At 39.9% G+C, this 18,508-nt stretch overlaps 1 protein-coding gene across 2 annotated transcripts in view; it reads left to right on the top strand.

Moving 5' to 3' along the window:
- KCNH5 (potassium voltage-gated channel subfamily H member 5) overlaps positions 1-18,508 on the top strand; it is a 157,951-nt gene that overhangs the window by 101,092 nt on the left and 38,351 nt on the right. For both annotated transcript variants that reach the window (XM_065063249.1, XM_065063250.1), the window contains 2 exons: positions 3,321-3,520; positions 14,962-15,214. In XM_065063249.1, coding sequence (XP_064919321.1) covers positions 3,321-3,520; positions 14,962-15,214 — 453 coding nt within the window. The remainder of the gene's footprint in view (positions 1-3,320; positions 3,521-14,961; positions 15,215-18,508) is intronic.

Here is an 18,508-nt window from a genome sequence, read left to right as displayed (position 1 = left end):
TTGCTAGCAGCCCCCTGCCTTTGTTTTTTATAGGTGAGGGGTGAGGTCTACACTTGGCACTTTGACATTTGCTCCTTAAATAAGGGTGCTCTGAGAAATCTTTGTTTGGGTCAATGACCCTTTGTAAGGGTCATTGATGGACAGCCTTAAACCTATAAAGGCTGAGAAAGGCATCCGTGCATAGGGGCTCCCACACTGAGACATCTCTGCCAGCTAAAGGAGCTGGTCCAGCTCACCTCCCTTTCTCTGTCAGGTTTGCAGCTGATGCAATTACCCCAGCCCAAAGGTGAGTGGGGAAGAGCAAAGACAGGTAACTTGTGTTTTTAAGGCAGACTAAACCTCTTCCCAGTAGACCCTCCCAAGCAGTGGGCCCTTTCTTTCCCTGTAGAACAGTGTCACAACAGGTATAACAAATGCAATGACAAGTATTTTATTTATATATTTACTGTTTCCTTATCAGCACAAAGTTGTTGTTTTTTGCATACCAAAACCTGCAAAACAATAAATGTTAGCTTATTTTAAATGACCCTCTTTTCTAGGTATCATATAGAGAACAGGGATGGGGAGCTGTTTTATGGAGAGGTGGATTTTTTCCATGCCAAATTATGAAAAATATGCTCTCCTCCCAAAAAACCAGCAAACTGCTCCCAGCAGCTACCAGTGTTGGCGTAGGGAAGCATCACGAGTGAGCAGAGTCTTTGAGAAACAGCTTCAAAGCTGTGAAGATCAAAGTAGGTTCCCTTTAGTGTTTGCCAAAGGCCCCCCATGCAGTAACCTGTAAGAAAAGTGGAATCTTTAGACTAACTCAACCATGTTTCTATACTGTTTCCAACAGAAGGCAAAGGAAGGCTTTGACTTCCAACAGAGAGATAATGCTGGTTTTGTCTGTGCAGACTATAGGGTGTGTAGGGTTGTTAATTCTGGCTTGGTGAGGTAATGCTGGATAATCCTTCCAGCAATTTTGCAGGTTTGATCCAGTGATTTATCCTGTCCTTAATTTCTTGAACAAACGTAGTCTTTAAGCACAACTTCCCAGGACCCTATATTAGGAGACACAGAACTAGAAATGACTTTTAATTTGTAGTCACAGTCATTTTCAGATGCATCTAACATCAGATTGGCAAGATGAGATATTGTGCACTCATATATCTGATGAGCTGAGTTAATGATAAATCAGCAACTGTTCTTCAGGAGGATGAGGGATGTTGCACTGAGAAGTGGCACTTTGTCAAGTTTGTCCTGCTACAAAAGTCCAAAAGAGTGGAGAAAGCTGAAAAAAAATTAAAGAAAAATTCAGTTGACATTCTGCTGAAGGAAAGAAGCCAGAGAGTCATGGTCAATGGGGCGGAGTCCAGTTGGAGGCCTGTATCTAGTGCAGTGCCTCAAGGGTCGGTACTGGGGCCTGTATTATTTAATATATTCATCAACGATTTGGATGAGGGAATAGAGTGTGCTGTCAGCAAGTTTGCTGATGACACCAAGCTTGGAGGAGTGGCTGACATGTCAGAAAGCTGTGCTGCCATCCAGAGACCTGGACAGGCTGGAGAGTTGGGCAGGGAAAAATTTAATGAAATATAACAAAGGACAGTGTAGAGTCCTGCATCTGGGTAGGAACAACCCCAGGTTCCAGTATAAGTTGGGGAACAACCTGTTGGAGAGCAGTGTAGGGGAAAGGGACCTGGGGGTCCTGGTGGACAGCAGGATGACCATGAGCCAGCACTGTGCCCTTGTGGCCAGGATGGCCAATGGCACCTGGGGTGTATTAGAAGGGGGGTGGTTAGTAGGTCCAGAGAGGTTCTCCTTCCCCTCTACTCTGCCCTGGTGAGACCACATCTGGAATGTTGTGTCCAGTTTTAGGCCCCCCAGTTCCTGTGTAACCTCATCTGGGTGTTCCTGCTCCGGCAGGGGGATTGGAGTGGATGAGCTTTCGAGGTCCCTTCCAATCCCTAACATTCTGTGATTCTGTGATTCTTGTATCTATGCATTTTTATAATCCACATACTCATATTCTGAATGTCGATATATATGTGACTGGGTACAAAGGCAGAGAAAACCTTTCAGTAGCTAGCAGGTATGATACAACAATCAGTAAAAAAAGGAAAAAACACATACCCTTGCAAAGAGCTTTATTTTTTGACATCACATAAGGTATTCATCTGCTGTGTTTTCTAAAACTGAAACCTTGTGTTCATCTTTGCTACAAATCTATGTGATCTTGTTTGATATGATCTTGTGCATTGAGATGAAAAATCCCAAGACTTTCATAAAACAATGAACAGTGTATTTCTGATGAACTTTAGCATCTGATTTTTACATAGACATAGTAAAAAGCACTGAGAAATGGAAATACAGTTTTTCTATTAGACAGGTTTTAGGAAAGCACTGTGTTTCTTTAAAAATGCCACCTCTCAAACAGGCGCGATAAACGAGACTAAATGAGTTTGAAACAAAGTGAGTTTCTGGAAGGATATAGAAATATGTGGAGGGAAGGCATTATGCACTGAGAGATGGGAGGCATTTTTTCCTTTCACAGTGGGTTCTTTCTTGCCATTTGTAGGATACAATTGTTTTTCACAAAAGCAATATGGAAATGCATAGCTGCATTCTGCTATAAAATACCTCCGAGCAAAGATTATTAAAAATGACAGGCACATCTCTGTGTATTTGATAATGTCAAGAGCAGAAGTGCTGCGCATTGCTATTATGAGGTATCGGAATAATTCTCTTTTCTGGAACATCTGTAATGCCTAATGGAAGAATGTCATTTGCCTCAGTAAGGCACCTTAAACTTGCTTGACTTTAAAAGCATCTTTCAATACACTGCTATTCAGGAGAGGACTAACAAAGGGTACATCTAAGGTTTTGCTTAAATACTTTGCTGGATTTAGGCTTCAGAAATTAACTGTTTACCATCAAACAGTGTTCACTGCATCACACTTGTAATAGTCCATCGCCAGGTGTGATTCTTGGGATTGTGCCTTCAACATTTACTTTCTGGCTGCAGCTACATTTGAAAATGGGTTTCGACTAGTATAGGATGTAGAGTTAAAATGCACTGGATGTTTTTAAGTAACTCCATGTATGGACATTATCTGTATGACTGATAATACTGAGTGGCTGTATGAAATGTATGGGTAAATTCAATAAATAACTCTGTACACATGTGTGAGTGTGTGCATAAATATAAATTTTCAGTTTACACATCAGCATTTGCAGTAATTTGTAAACATACATAAATTTATTTGAAGTTATCCTTGAATTATGAGTAGCATTTACTGGTGCATACGTATTTATTTTTAATTACTTTTGTTTTATTTCAGCTCTTCTTTATGCAACTATTTTTGGAAATGTTACCACCATTTTCCAGCAAATGTATGCCAACACCAACCGATACCATGAGATGCTGAACAATGTGAGGGATTTCCTAAAATTATATCAAGTCCCAAAAGGCCTTAGTGAAAGAGTCATGGATTATATTGTTTCGACCTGGTCCATGTCTAAAGGAATTGACACAGAGAAGGTATGAATACCTGAGGTAACAATTTAGATAGCAAGAGTTTTTCTCCATTGTGTGCTTTCTTAGAAACAGGACTGTATGACAGCGTGTAACTTACTAACAAATTCTTAACTGCATGTTACTCCGTTATTATGTTTGTGTTTGGATCAAAAACTGGATGCTTTAAAAATGGACTGTATTGCCACTTTGGAAATATGCCTTTATTTTTCACTATGGTAAATGTTTTCTGCTTTCTAGTCTTACTTTGCCTAAAGTAATAATTTTAATAATTTTAGAGTAATAATTTTAATGTACTAAACTGTTGAAATCAACAGGAAATTGGTCTTCAGATTGGTCTGAGAATGTAATTTGGTGTCTAACCTACATCAGTATTATTTTGAAAAGTATTGGCATCTGTGAGTTGCAGTGAAATGACTTTGATTGGCTTGGACCTTTCACTGATGCCCAGGACATTGACGTATCCATCAGCATAATTAGTATAGGATTTAATGGCCATAGAGATTGATCTCCTTGAGCTAAAATCTCTCGGCTAGAACTTCAGGCTTTTGGTAGGGAGATACAGAAGATGGGGCACTACTGATAGCCATGCAGGGTGGAAGTCCTACAGGGCTTTAGCCCTCAGAAAGGACTGGTTAGTTAGGTTTCTTCAAAAGCTGATTAAAGAAGATTGTCTTCAGAGTGTGATTCATCATGTCCGAGGACAAAGTGAATGGTCCTCAGAGCCCCTCTTTCTCCATGATCTGTGCAATGAGTCTCTCTAGCCTTGGGTATTTTAGACAGCTGAGGTCAGATGGAAGGATTTCCACCTGCAATACCTTGAACGTAGGCAAGATATAACAGCTTTAGGTCTGGAGTTTTGGTCAGTGCAGATCGGCGATGCTCCTGTGGCTTATGTGGACCTGATACACATCAGCTGAAATTAGGCATTCAAGCTCCAGTTTCCATGAAGATTTCTCTCCTAAGAACTTAAAAGGCAAATGCCCGAGGGAGGGTAAGGAAGTGTCATGACAGATTAATATCTTAAAATGTCTAGTGCTTGCACAGCTTTGAAGTTCTTGCTTCAGTTGAATCTGTTACATAATATGGCATGAGGATGCAGCTTGTTTGGATACACCAAGTTGAAGTTGCTCCACTGAAAAATTTAGTTTTACATCATGCTGATTCAACAGCAGTTATCTTATTAATCATCTGCTGTGAAATTCTGTTTACCATCACAAATATTACTATGTTAAGTAACAAGGATTTTGATTTCTTTGATTCTTGTGCTTCACTGTGTCACAATCTTAAATGTGTTAACTTCTTATACACTAATACCCTAACTTATCAGTGTGATTCATATGGTGTTAAAAGTGAGCTTTTATATTGTAAACTACTGTAAATGCATTCAGTCCTATTGTGTAAACTCAAAACCCTGTGAAAATTCAACTTTAATTTTCATTTATCTCCTTGCAGTTAAGCCAGTGTCCTGTATTATTCCACTACAGTTTCATTAGATTTTAATGATGCTTCGCAGTTAATTAGGAGAACCAATGCTTCAATTACTGAAATTTCTTTCCATAGTTTCCGCATGTCCAGTTTTATAGATTATAAAAATGCAGTTAGAGTCAAAAATTTCGAGTCGTGGTAAGCAGTGTTCTCTGGTCTGTAAGACAGTAGTGGCTGCTTAGCTAGATAATTAATATGGCTGTAAAATCTGTGACTTAGGTTTTTAACAATTTTCCCTTGGTAAAGACTTGCCAAAACTTAAGCCTGGATTTGAAACCTATTTAAAACAGTAGAAGGATTTCTGGAATCTCGGCATCTGGACATCGATAGTTGCATCTAATTGAACTTACTAGAAAAGCTCATGTTGTAGAAGAACAGAGACAAGATAAACATTAAGATCTTGAGCATCCACTTGAATATTTTGGTGTTTTGTGTCCCTTACAGCCTGAAAGTCTTCAAAAGCAACAGCACCAGTGGCCTGTGGTGCCTGCACTGAGCATCTTGGGGTCTGTATAAGTGGCATTTTGCTTACAGCTGCAGGACCTTACCCAAAATCAGGATTTGTTTTAGCAAAAGGATGGAAAGCTGTGTCGTAGCCAGGCAACCTTCCTACCTTTATTTCCACTCAGGAAGGTGTTATGATGTGCTTTACCAAAACAAATGAGAAAATATTGTAAATCCCAGGTGGAAAATGGTAGGAACAATGGTACAGTCCCAGTGTTTAGTCATGTAGAGTGGATTGTTTTTCTTGTTCCTTCATTACCCCTCCAAGCCCTGTCATAAAACCCTCTGCATTTAAGGTCAATTAATCTGCACTAACTCTAGAGAAGCAAGTGGATGGGAGGGCACTGTAGGAACCTCCAAGGTACACAGAGTCAAATCAGTTTTGTTATTGTAGACACAGTGGGGCTAGTGGGACAACATTGCACCTGCAGCTGAGCTGCTAAATCCAGATAATGCCCCAGCACAGGCTGGAATAGGAGATTAGTGCCCCAGGTCTTACGTTGCTTCTCTGCACTGCTTTGTCTGGCAGCCTGGACATGACCTTAGGGATTTCTTCCCATCTAGTTTTCAAAGCTCCAATAATGAGACTCTGACCAGTCTGTTTTCTGGATATGTTTGCATCACGTTATTTCCCATTCTTTTTCATTTTTATGAACTTTTCAATAAGCTTATTATCTTGCAAAACACATGTGCTCATGACACATGATAATTAGTGAGGAATTTCTCATCTTTTCAGTTCCCATCAGACAGCTCAGACAGTTTGCATCATCCAAGGATGTTTTTCAACCTAACATACAGCATTACATCCTAAACTGTTTCAAATATATCTGCATTGTCACACTGGCATGTGTTTTGCGACATCGTTTGCCACAAATTTATTATACATTTCATTCAGTCACTCAGCATGTTGAAATGGCTTTGTTTTGAAATCTAAATTCAAAGAAAAAGAAGGTTAATGTTCTAACAAAGAATGAAAGCTCTTATATGAGAGTTACAGTAGCTTCCTATGGTGATGAACAATCCTAGTAAATTGATGGAATAAAAATAAGCACTTGCATGTGTTTTCTGATAATTAAATATTATAAATTAATATATGTTAAAATAAAAGTTAATAGCTTGATTGAAATTACTGCAACTTAACACATAGATTTGTTGCATCAGCTCTCAAATATCTGTCCTTGAATGACACATTCAGTGTGTAGTGCAAAGAAGATCTTGGCTAAAACTGGTCAGAATGAGTCCTTAGATGGGAGCTGAAGACAAAGTTAGCATGGAGGAAGTTTAACGAAGGTATATTCCCTGCTGCTTGTGGGAGCAAGCTGTCCAAAACAGAACTTTGCTTTAAAGCCCTAGTCTATTGTCCTTGTATGTGAAAGAGGACTTGTTCCCCCAGACTGCAGAGGTGATGCCTTAAGCACACAATTTTGGCTTTCCTCTTCTCTTTGGGAATTGCTCATCTTCAAATCCTGTCTTCAAACCACAGCGCTTCAGCCTGTCTCTGAGTGTTCACAAATAAGGAATTAACAATGACACTAAAAGCATTAGCATATTTATTATTATTACTTAAGGGGAAGTAAGTGGCCTCTGATCTATAATCTTAAATCACTTAAACATGAGAGCCCTCCTGTGACAACTGGGATGATATATGTAATACATGCATATGGACTCTTATCTTCTTGTGTAACAGTGGCTCAGATGGATTTTTTTATTATTATTTTTAATGCTACAGGTTTCAGGTTTATTCATCTAATAATGAGCAGGGCTAAAATGGTGAGAAAACCAAGAAGCCTTTATATACTAAATGGTATCTCTCATCCAGCAGGACCTGTTTTTTTGAGAGCCATAAAAAAGAGGCAGTATCTTCTCTGTATATGACCACTTTTAAGCAGCTGAAAAAAATCTTTTCAGTAATAATTTAATATATGAAGCGCACATCAAATTCAAATCTCTTAGTTTTTATTGAAATCTCTAGGCAGCAAATGAAAAATTTATAGATATTAGCTCTTCTATAAGAAATAGGTCATTATACATAAAAGCAGAACAACCATTAACTAACATGCAGATGTCTCGAGGTCTCATCTAATGATAACGTTCTGAAATACCAGTAAAACCCAAAGATTTTTCTATTCCTGACCTCTATGCTGTCATATGGTTTAGGATTTGCTCAGCAAGCAATTAAATAAAAGTCTATCATGTTTTAACAGTCATTTTGCTCAGAAAAGCCATAGGTTGAAAGAGAAAAAAGGCATCTATTTTGTTTCAACCGAAGCATCAGTGGCAATTCAAATAATGAGAGCCAATTCCACACTGCAATGACTGAAATGGAAATAATGGGAAAATAACACAGTATTTAAACTATTCACTGTTGACCCACTAAGCTTTCATACAGAAGATATGGGTTTATGGTAAATAGATACAGGTTGTAACTTTGTTAAACATTAATCTACAGAAGGACAGTGAAGTTTAGTCATGTTTGCTGTTAGCAAGACCTTCAAGTAGGAATTAATGATACGCTGAGATGAACAGGGGAATCAGGCTGCAATTCCTACAGTGTCCTATCACACAGAAGTATCTGTAAGTGCTGTCTGGATGTCCTCGTGGATGACCGGGGTAGAAGGCTTCCAAGCTTCATGGCCAAAGAGAACTTCTACAAAATTAGGTGTGACAGCTACATACATTTCCCTGCTGAAGAGGGAAGGTAAAAATCATTTGGACAAGTATTTTTTTTTCGTTGTAGAAGCGGGGTTGTTGGTCGTTCCTTGCAGATCGGGACGAGGTGAACAAGAAGTCTTCCCTCGTCTTAGAGAGCTGAGCTGGGACCAGGTACAGTTGCAGTTCACGGTTCTCTGGAGAGCGGTCAGGGTCTCACTGTCCTTCACACGGGTCCAAGAGTGGGGCCTGTCACCAGTGGGGCTTTCTGTTTCACCTTTATGGATGGTATGGATTATTTACCTCCTGTACGCACTGTGCAGAGCCAGGAAGATTGTCCACAGTTACCTCTGCCTGCTGGATGTGTTCATCTTGGGATTGATATGGATTAGACTAAGAAATGCCAGAGCTATGGAACAGCTCATGAGTTTATTTTCTGGGGGAAGGAGTACCCAAGTGGATGGGTCGGGCATTTTCCTGAGCACTGTCACCAAGGGGATGAAGCTGACAGAGGGGCTGTCGTTTCCAGAGACCGCATCTAGGGGAAGGTCTTCTCCAGATCTGTTTTCTTAATGCTTTCACCCTTGAATGTCTTTACATAATGCTGCATGTTGGAAAATAAAGCCACCTCCATAAGAAGCACAAAGTAAAATAATCCATTGATCGACTCCATTCTTGCCAAAAGTTGTCACTCCAAAAGATGTTGTGACTTGAGAGATTATTTCATGTATGCCATATTCTTTCAGATGTTTATTTTTCTTTCTTTTATTTAAAAAGTTGATTTTAATGATAGAATTCCCTGTTGTCTGCTATCCTTTGCCCCGTTAGAAGGTCATGTGATAATTTTGCTAGGGGTAGATGTTATGGCTAACCTGAGTACAATAAAACCGTTAACTGTTCTGAGACTTCTACAGCTCTTAGGCAACCTGGGATCTGCTACTTTGGGTTGTTGGTGAATGTTACCAGTGTGCCACAGTGTGTTAGACAAACCAGCAGGCCCCGTGCTGGTGAACCACTTGATTCTTTAAAACACATGATGATGCATCTCATCTTCCCCTGTTTTTCAGACCTTTAGCCAGGTTCTGTCTGTGTTGACAGTGCTGAATTTAATCTAATCAAGAGCCAGTTTCTAGGGATTTTGATCTTGATGCTCAGTTAAAAAGTGGTTAATTTTGTTACTATACCACTAAATCTAACCATTTTGATCACTGGTTCGGATCATGTGTCGTTAACAAGAAAACAAGCCAAACTCCACTAATTAGGCTTGATTTTCAGATCTCGGTTTCTGAGCATTTAAATTCAAGTGACCTTGGATTTTAGTGCAATTAAAATGCAGCACACCACTGCTGCTGAAATTTGATTCTTAGTGCCAAGATACTCAGTGATGTATTAAAGATTAGCCTAATGCATGCAGGGTTAATAACTGCTCAGTTCTATACATCACCTTAGAGTTAGTGACAAAATTACCTGATTATTACAGGAAAATGCTCTGTGATTTGCCGATCAGCTGTTTTCTTACCTTTGTACCTTCGGCCTCCATCCAGTGCCAAATGTAACACTTAGAGCCTGGTCTGCAGAAGACTTCAACAGTCAAATGAGCCAATCCTTCTAAAACCCTGAATAGCTTGGTCAGTTCCCTGGAGGGTGTTGTGTATTTTTGGAAAGAACTGACCTTTATTATGACAGATGAATATGTCTGAAAATACATAATAGCCTTTCTTTGCAAATAAAAGAGCTATTGGTGGCCTGTAGCTGGTTAGAAGTTAGAGTTTATTTATTATCAAAGCTGACAGTCTTTAGTATTTCCAATATGTATTATGGTTATTCGTTTAGGAAACGATCCTTGTTATTCAACCGCTAAGACTGTTTAAGCTCTTCACTTGAATATCAGTCAATATATCCCTTAGCTACAGCTCCAAGAAAGTGAGAATCCTGTATGCTGAAAGAGAATTGCAAATAGATAACGTTCATGATTCACTGGCCTCTGCCCTTTTTGTTAACAAGTCTTAACAGATTCTGTAATATTTGCTAAGCCATTCTGTAGTGTATTCCAGCTGGGGAAGATATTTTTAAAAAATACTTAAACCCGCCCTAAAAGATATTGTTTGGACACACTCTTAATCTGTACAGTTTTTGTTTCGATTCATTTGCTTTTCTTTGAGTTCTTTATAATCTCTGCTCCCCGTAGAGTTCTTTGAAATGTTCAAGGGGTTTATCTTAAACTGCCTGAGCATGCTGAGGAAACGGATGGGAGAGGAAAAAAATCAGATGGAATCTCCTTGGGAGGTTTCATTCCCCCTTTACAGATATCGAGCTGAAAAGATAGTGAGACGTTTTGTGCCAATTCCCTGTGAATCTTCCAGAGCTGGTTATTGCCTTTCCCAATCTCGAGCAGCAACCAGAAGCTTTTCACTCAACGCCGGTGTTTTACATATGCCATGGGGTGCTCTAGACATGGCAGCGGCGTTGAATCTCTGCACTGGGTGTCGTTGCGTTGAGGTTTCTACTAGCTGGGTGCCGGATGGTGATGGCAGAGCTCAGGAGTTGACCTATACTGGCTTTGAGGAGGTTTAATTTTCTGTGCGAAGAAGGGGAGTGATAAATGTTATTTTTTCCTTTATTTTCTCTTATCTCAGCTTTGTAGTGGTTTGGGTCTTTGTGGATGTATGTGTACGGTTCATGTGTGGCATGGAGCCTTGCTCCTTTTCTGGTAGAAACACAGCTTATACAGCCAGAAAAATTTTCCTCTGGGTAGAATCTGACTTCCTCCTTTGATTTTGCACTGAAAGGCAGCAGGCTCTTTTCTTTCATGCTGCTTGGATGCATATGGGAAAGCTGACTGCGAAGTCTGTGGCTGTGGATTTATTACAAAGCAACTTCGGTAGGAGCACAAGCATCTGGTCCCTGCAGACTTTCTGCTCCAAGTCGCATGCTCCAAAACCATCAGTTAGTAAAGCATTGCAGTCAGCAACCTTAATATCCTGCCTTGCTTATAAAGTACAGGTTTCACTGAGAAAGGTCCTGAAATCTCTAAGGAAATTTCCTCTTCAGAAATCTGTCTTGCTGTTTTTTGATACACTGCTGAAAGAATACACAGGCTGGAACAAGTGTCCCAGCTGAACTTGGTTCTAATTTAAGGGTTCTACTGACATGATGCGTTGGAGGCATTTCTCTAACAGCGAAACAGTAAATTAAATGTTACAGGATATCCTCTCCCTTAAACTGAAATTCTCGTTTACACCCATGTGTGCATTCGTACACCATACAGACTTATGTACAACCATGTTGCTACTAGTTTGTATCTTTTTAGTTGCATGTTGCCTGAAAAATGTTGAGATCTCATTAAGAGCATTTCATGATAAGGATGCTGAAGTCTTGTATTGTCAATAAGGGACAGAAGAAAATTTATCTCAGTTTGAAGTGCTCATTTTCTGCTCTTACGATCCTTGGACTGTTTTATCATTAGCTTCCAAATGCTTCTATGTGATTCTATATCACATTATGTGTATTTTTTGGAAGCAACAAAATGTTTACGAACTATAATCTGTGTCACCAACAACCCCTTTCTACAGTACGACTAATAGAGAAGGTGGTGGCATCTGTGAGACCCCTTCTGAATTCATGACATTGTTATTTGTAAACACACAAAGAAGTGCTGCAAAGTCAGGTTGGAGCTTGTGAAGTCCTGTGCTTGGAGCATACAGTAAATATGAAGCTGAAGATTGAGATCGTGTATCTTTCTTTCCTCTTTTTTTTCCCCTACATATAGCTACATTTGTCTTTATTATTCAAAGCTCCTTTGCCAAATCTTTTAATATTAAGTATTTCTTTTAGTTGTCATCTGTTTCATTCTCTGTTCTCAGACAAGAAAGCTGAAATAAATGATATTTGTTCCTGGCTAACTCTTGGATCATTACTCATTTGCTGCTGCACTAGCTGATAACTGGTATCTCCGTACATCTCCTTACAGTAATATGTCATTAGGAGAATCACTTTATCATGACAACAGAAAATTCCTGAATTATACTTTCTAAGACTGGCTTTTTCTGTGTGATGGAATTTTTTTCTGTCTTTTCGTATTACGGTGTGTGATGATAGATATGTTTGTTGTGTCTGTAAAAAGAATAATGCTTTGAGTGTTCACTTTTAATAGTCTGTATTTAGCTCGGTATTTGTGAGGAAACAATATGCTGCTTTGCACGCAAGTGGCTTTTCTTCTTGAGGGACACAATTAATTTACACTCCATAAAACAAAGGGCCCTGCAACATCTTGGAATCTTACAGTTATAACCTCTGCAATATTTTGACCAATTTTTCCTGAAGTTTGGAAGCTTAAAAAGTAAAATTTGGAAATCAATCATGTATGAATGCACACATTTTTCTAAAGAGCAGTGTTGGAGAATTTGTAGCTCATGGCCTTGTTAAGTCAAAAGCATTTATATTACTGAAAGTATTTAAGGGACATAAAAAACTTCTAACCATGATTTAGGCCCAAGAGTAGAAAAAGATGTTAAAAATCATCAATCGATACAAAAGAGAGCAGATTTTTTCATTAAATTACTATTGAGAAGAAGAAAGATGGCATGTTTCTATTTTATTATAATAATGACAAACTTTCTATTTGATCCAAAAGTAGGGCTGTGGTGGAACAACCACTCTGAAAGGAATTATTTTTTTTTACTGGAAATACTAAGGTGTGTCCGTATTTCTAATGGTAAATAGAATGGCTCAGGTAAGTATAAGTTTGTAAAATTGACATTTGCCCCTGATAAAATTATGGAAATATGATATGGGACATGGTCAGCAGTGACTCAGACAAGACATTATTACTAATGCAAATGATGGTTTATAGGGAATGTGTCTTGTCAAATATGTTTATTATTAATGTTATCATAAAACAGACTTATGCAGCGTGTTCTAATGCATTCTGCACAACATTTTGTTACAGAAAAATAGCATTAGCCGAATTAATTTATTCTGTGCTAAATTAAATAAAAAGTAGTTATCTGGTAGATCTGGGAAGGTGGTTGTAAGTGAGAAACAGGGAAATTTCCAAGGAGATACTGTGCTTCATAGTGTTAAGCACAAGAAGTATCACTTCTCTTGTTTATTCAAGGTGAGATCAAGAGGTGACCTGGTCATGGTCTACAAACATCTATATGTGGAAGAGATTTCTGATGGTTGCAGGTCTTTTATCTGAGCAACATGATGAGACGTGCTGGCTGTTGGCTGAAAATTTTTTAAAAATCCGTTCAGAAACAGCACATTTTAAAAGAGAGAGTAGCTCTCCACTGGAACAACTACCCTACATCATTTGAAAACATTAACTCAAGACCTTCTAGGCTATAATTTTACCAGCTATTCTGGGATTGATACAAAAATTATGAGTGCAAGAGGTTAGTGCAGATGCTTGCAGCAGTCCCTTCTAGCCTCAGACTCTTATAGTACAGAGGACAGGAGAATAACTTCTGCTTCATCTTTTTGCATTCGTTATATCTTTAACCACAAAGGAACTTTTATCTATTGAAATAAGGAAGGGAACAAATGTTATTATTAAACTATAAATTGTTTACCATTTTCCCGTTACCTCCCATACCTCTTTTGCATTGAACAGAAGAAAATCGTGGCTTTACTTCAATATTAATATGACCATTTGCCTCAAAGCTTAGTCAGGGTTACCAGAATCTCCCACTGTTTGCTGATATTTAATAGTGGTCAACAGACTGACCCAGTGTCCCTGTCTCTCACACTGCCTGCAGAGCAAGCTGCCAGATTAATTCCACACAATGAGAAATTAATCAGTACTATTGATCTGCAGTGTTCTTTACATGAGCCTTGCAGAATGCTCTTAATCTCATACTCTTTTCTATTATTTATCCTAGAAAACCTTTAAAAGGTTTTATATGTTTTTCAGTGCAATTAGCTACCGTGCGTTTTAGGCTTATGTTAGTCTGTTTAGGAAGATGTGCAAATATTGAACACATATTTTACAAACCTAACAAGACCCACAGGTTTTCACTTTCTTCAGGTGTTATTTGCGTTACGTTTTCAATAGGGAAAGCTATTTAAGGTAAGAAATTAATTGAAGATCTTATTTAATTGATCTGCTATGAAGACATCTTCATGTTTGCAGAACAGTTTTTCATCCACCTTTACCTTTCATAAGGTTTCATAATACTTTCTTTTTTGCTCTAATCTCAAGCTCTTTGCCTTTTCTAGTCTGGAAGCCCTCCGGGGCAGGTTACTTATTATATGTCTCTTTGGCACTGAAAATAAACCTTAGGTGTGTTTGAATACATGTCGGTAAGTGGTCATCTGCATCAAGACTTGTATACTAGGTTTTCTGGATGTGAGCAAAATGTGGTGTTTTCTATTGTGAATGGTCCATCTTTGCATGTCTTCAAGCTCCTTCAGCTCTGAGCGTCTGTTCTGTGCTCCTGCAAGGATTGAGTGTAGCAGTGGGTGGATAATCTGGGCACCAGGTCTGGAGGGATACCCACAAACAGGACGTAGTAGTGCCACCTGCAATTCTGGAAAACAAAAATGTGAAAACTGTTAGGAAGGAGAATGATGTAACAGGATGGTCCCTTCTTCCAAATCACCCTTTCACCTGCAGTGAAAGGGTAGAAAAAGACTACCCCAATGCAAGATAAAACTCCCATCCAGAAGCTTTATGGAATAACTGGATGGATGTAGCTTAAGATCCACCCAGATCTGAAGAACCATCCATTCAGTTATTTCAGAACGTGGGCGCTGGCCTGGTGTCATATTCTCAGCTGACTATTTTTCACCTTTCTTTTATTCAGGTCCTCTCAATTTGCCCAAAGGACATGAGAGCAGATATTTGTGTGCACCTAAACCGGAAAGTTTTTAACGAGCACCCTGCCTTCCGTCTGGCTAGTGACGGCTGCCTGCGAGCTCTGGCTGTGGAGTTTCAGACGATCCATTGCGCCCCAGGGGACCTCATCTATCATGCTGGGGAAAGCGTTGACGCTCTCTGCTTCGTGGTCTCGGGATCCCTAGAAGTCATCCAGGACGACGAGGTGGTGGCTATTTTAGGTACTGTGAGCTCTGTTGAAATGTTTGTGGTTTGGATATATTTGCCTTCTGCTTAGTTTCAGATATTAACTAGTCTTGCCTAACATCAGCTGGGACTACAGGAGGGTAGCAGTTATCATAAAGTGGAGATGTCATGTCTCCAGAGATACTGTTCTAGAAGAAAATCCTTCATCTTTTATGCCGTTGGGAATGCTCTTTCTGCCCAATATGGCTCACTGGTCACGGTGACAGTATGTCTGAGCAGAGGGGAATGGCATCTGTGTGCCTGACATCTTTTAAATAGCCTGGTAGATGAAATGCACATTGTTTTATATATCCGTCTCTCAGGAGGCTTTCCACGTTAACCTGCACACTGGGATTTCCATTTGTCTCTGTTCTAGCCGAGAATAACACCTGCAAACAGTCTCTTTAAGGAAGCAAAATTATCACTTGTATTGAACTGGCTTTATAGAAAATAAATAGTCTGATGCGACTATGCAGAGACAGGGACGCACCATCTATCCAGCCATAGATGTGAAAAGTCTGAGTAATGGGGGACCTTCAGGTTTAATCATCCTGTAACTCCGCTCTGGAGTCTGGTTTGCCAGCAGTGGGTGGGAAAGAGCCTAATGCAGACTCCTTATGAGCTTGTATGGGATTGGGAAAGGTGTAGCAGATGATGAAACTGAGTGGTCAGCACTAGTGTTGAGGCAGGAATCATCCTCAGAGGCAGAACAATGTAGAGGAAGAACTGGTAGCTCTGCATGAAAACCATTCAGAGTCTGTCTTGCCTGTTTACAATAGATCCATTTCTTGTAGAACTCATCTCCTTCTCAATATTAGCTATTTGCCTTCTCTTAAACTGGAGCTGTGGCTCCCTGAGGGAAGATCCAGTGGGTGGCCTCATTCTAGGGGACCTCTCATGCCCCATTGAACCTCTCTACTGCCTCTTCCTCCATGGGTCCCTCTTGTATCTCTTGTGGACGATGGCTTGTGGGAAGAGGGCAGACATGGAGAGTCAATATTGGTCATGAATCAAGGCTTTAGCTCCTTCCCAGCTGGCAGTAAGGGAAAGGAGAGGAGAAATTAAGACAAGCATGTAGCCAAAGGAGGCTCCTGGTGTGTTGCCATACAAGCACATGTACACGTGTTTTCCACTGGGGTGGGACTGGGCAATGTGCAAGTGTGTGGGTGCGACTGCATGGGAATGGCTCCTGGGAGACACAACTCAGGTCCTCCCAAGTGAACTATAACAAGGGAAAGTGTAGAGTGTTGCATCTGGGTAGGAACAACCCCAGGTTCCAGTATAAGTTGGGGAATGACCTATTAGAGAGCAGCATAGCAGAAAGGGATCTAGGGGTCCTGGTGGACATCAGGATGACCATGAGCCAGCACTGTGCACTTGTGGCCAGGAAGGCCAATGGCATCCTGGGGTGTATTAGAAGGAGGGTGGTTAGTAGGTCCAGAGAGGTTCTCCTGCCCCTCTACTCTGCCCTGGTGAGACCACATCTGGAATATTGTGTCCAGTTCTGGGCCCCTCAGTTCCAGAAGGACAGGGAACTGCTGGAGAGAGTCCAGCGCAGAGCGACGGAGATGATGAAGGCAGTGGAACATCTCCCTTATGAGGAAAGGCTGAGGGAGCTGAGTCTCTTTAGCTTGGAGAAGAGGAGACTGAGGGGTGACCTCATTAATGTTTACAAATATATAAAGGGTGAGTGTCACGAGGATGGAGCCAGGCTCTTTTCAGTGACAACCAGTGATAGGACAAGGGGTAATGGGTTCAAACTGGAACACAAGAGGTTCCCTTTAAATTTGAGAAGAAACTTCTTCTCAGTTAGGGTGACAGAGCCTGGACCAGGCTGCCCAGGGAGGTTGTGGAGTCTCCTACTCTGGAGACATTCAAACCCGCCTGGACACCTTCCTGTGTAGCCTCATCTGGGTGTTCCTGCTCTGGCAGGGGAATTGGACTGGATGAGCTTTCGAGGTCCCTTCCAATCCCTGACATTCTGTGATTCTGTGGAGAACATTAACTCAGGAAAATACACATCCATACTCTTGAAATACCTGCTGTACCTTTCTGTATTCTGGTATATACTAAAGTTTTTTAAAAGAGATTTAATATAAGGATGAAGCTGTTGCTATATTCAGATGTGAAGTCATTATGGTGAAAGCTCCTAAATCTACAATTTCCATAGTAAAATATTCCTTGTACTTCAGCTCACTGGACCATTTCATTTTTGTTATAAATCTCAGGGATGATAACGTATGTTTGCTTACAGCTATTTAAAAAAGAAAAGCTTGAAGAGAAAGTAGCAGCATGTAAACAAGTAAATGGTTTTCTGAGTATTAGAAGGAAAACAAACAATGAATATGTAATTTACTGAGCTAGAACCCATCACTCATTGGATTACATACAAAACTTTATTACATGTAATAATGAATATTGTGTGTTTGGAAAGACAGTACTAACTTTTTGTTTCTACCTTATAGATATGGTAAATCCAGTATCTGTGTTATTCTCCATTTGGCTGAAGAGACCTTTAACCATATCTAGTTGAAGTGAATTACTTTTAATTACCAAAAGTGCCTTTGGTTCTGCCATGGCTGCTGATGAGCGATCCCATAACTCAGAGCTACATTCATTGTGTACTACAGGGTTTAGCAGAATGTGTAAATTTAACTTAAGATAAACTGCTTCCTCTGGTCATAGAGCACACTGAAAAGCTTTTTGTGCTCTGGCAGATTGTATAACAGAATAGTGAACTGAGTAATTATGAGGTGTTGTATCCTAAAAATTCACTGGTGAAAGAAATTATCTCCCAGATGTAGCTGAAAAGACATTTATAGTGGCAGCTGTGGCAACTGAAATAGTGTATGTAGATCAGATGATGAAGAACATAATTTTTATCCAACTGCTCTGTCTTGAGAAGTTTGATCACAAGGAAAGTGAATCTGCATAAGCAGGAGACCAGGTTTAAAAGCCTCTGCCTAATATGAAAACCTCTGTAGCCTGCTTTGAATACTCCAAGCATCTGCTGTCACACTGGGTTTCTTAGGGGAAGTCAATTTATGGGGTTGTACTACCAGTCTGTCCCTCTTCCCCATCCCCAGCAGTAACCTAGGGTGGAAGTTGGATGAGTGTCCTTTGGAAACTTGTCCTCATTAATTCCCTCTATGGAAGCAGGACATGCACTCTGGCAGCCTCTGCTCCTTGCCTATGTTTGCTTTGCAACTAGTACTTTGCAGTTACTGTTGTAGTATTGTAGTAGTGTATGGTTATTTAATATGGTAGTGTTATTTGCCTTGCTTAAAGAC

The sequence above is a fragment of the Columba livia genome, chromosome 5 (genome assembly GCF_036013475.1).
Source record: "Columba livia isolate bColLiv1 breed racing homer chromosome 5, bColLiv1.pat.W.v2, whole genome shotgun sequence".
Classification (NCBI taxonomy): Eukaryota; Metazoa; Chordata; class Aves; order Columbiformes; family Columbidae; genus Columba; species Columba livia.
Note: the sequence above shows the minus strand (reverse complement) of the source record. Positions and strands in the feature narration are given on the sequence as shown.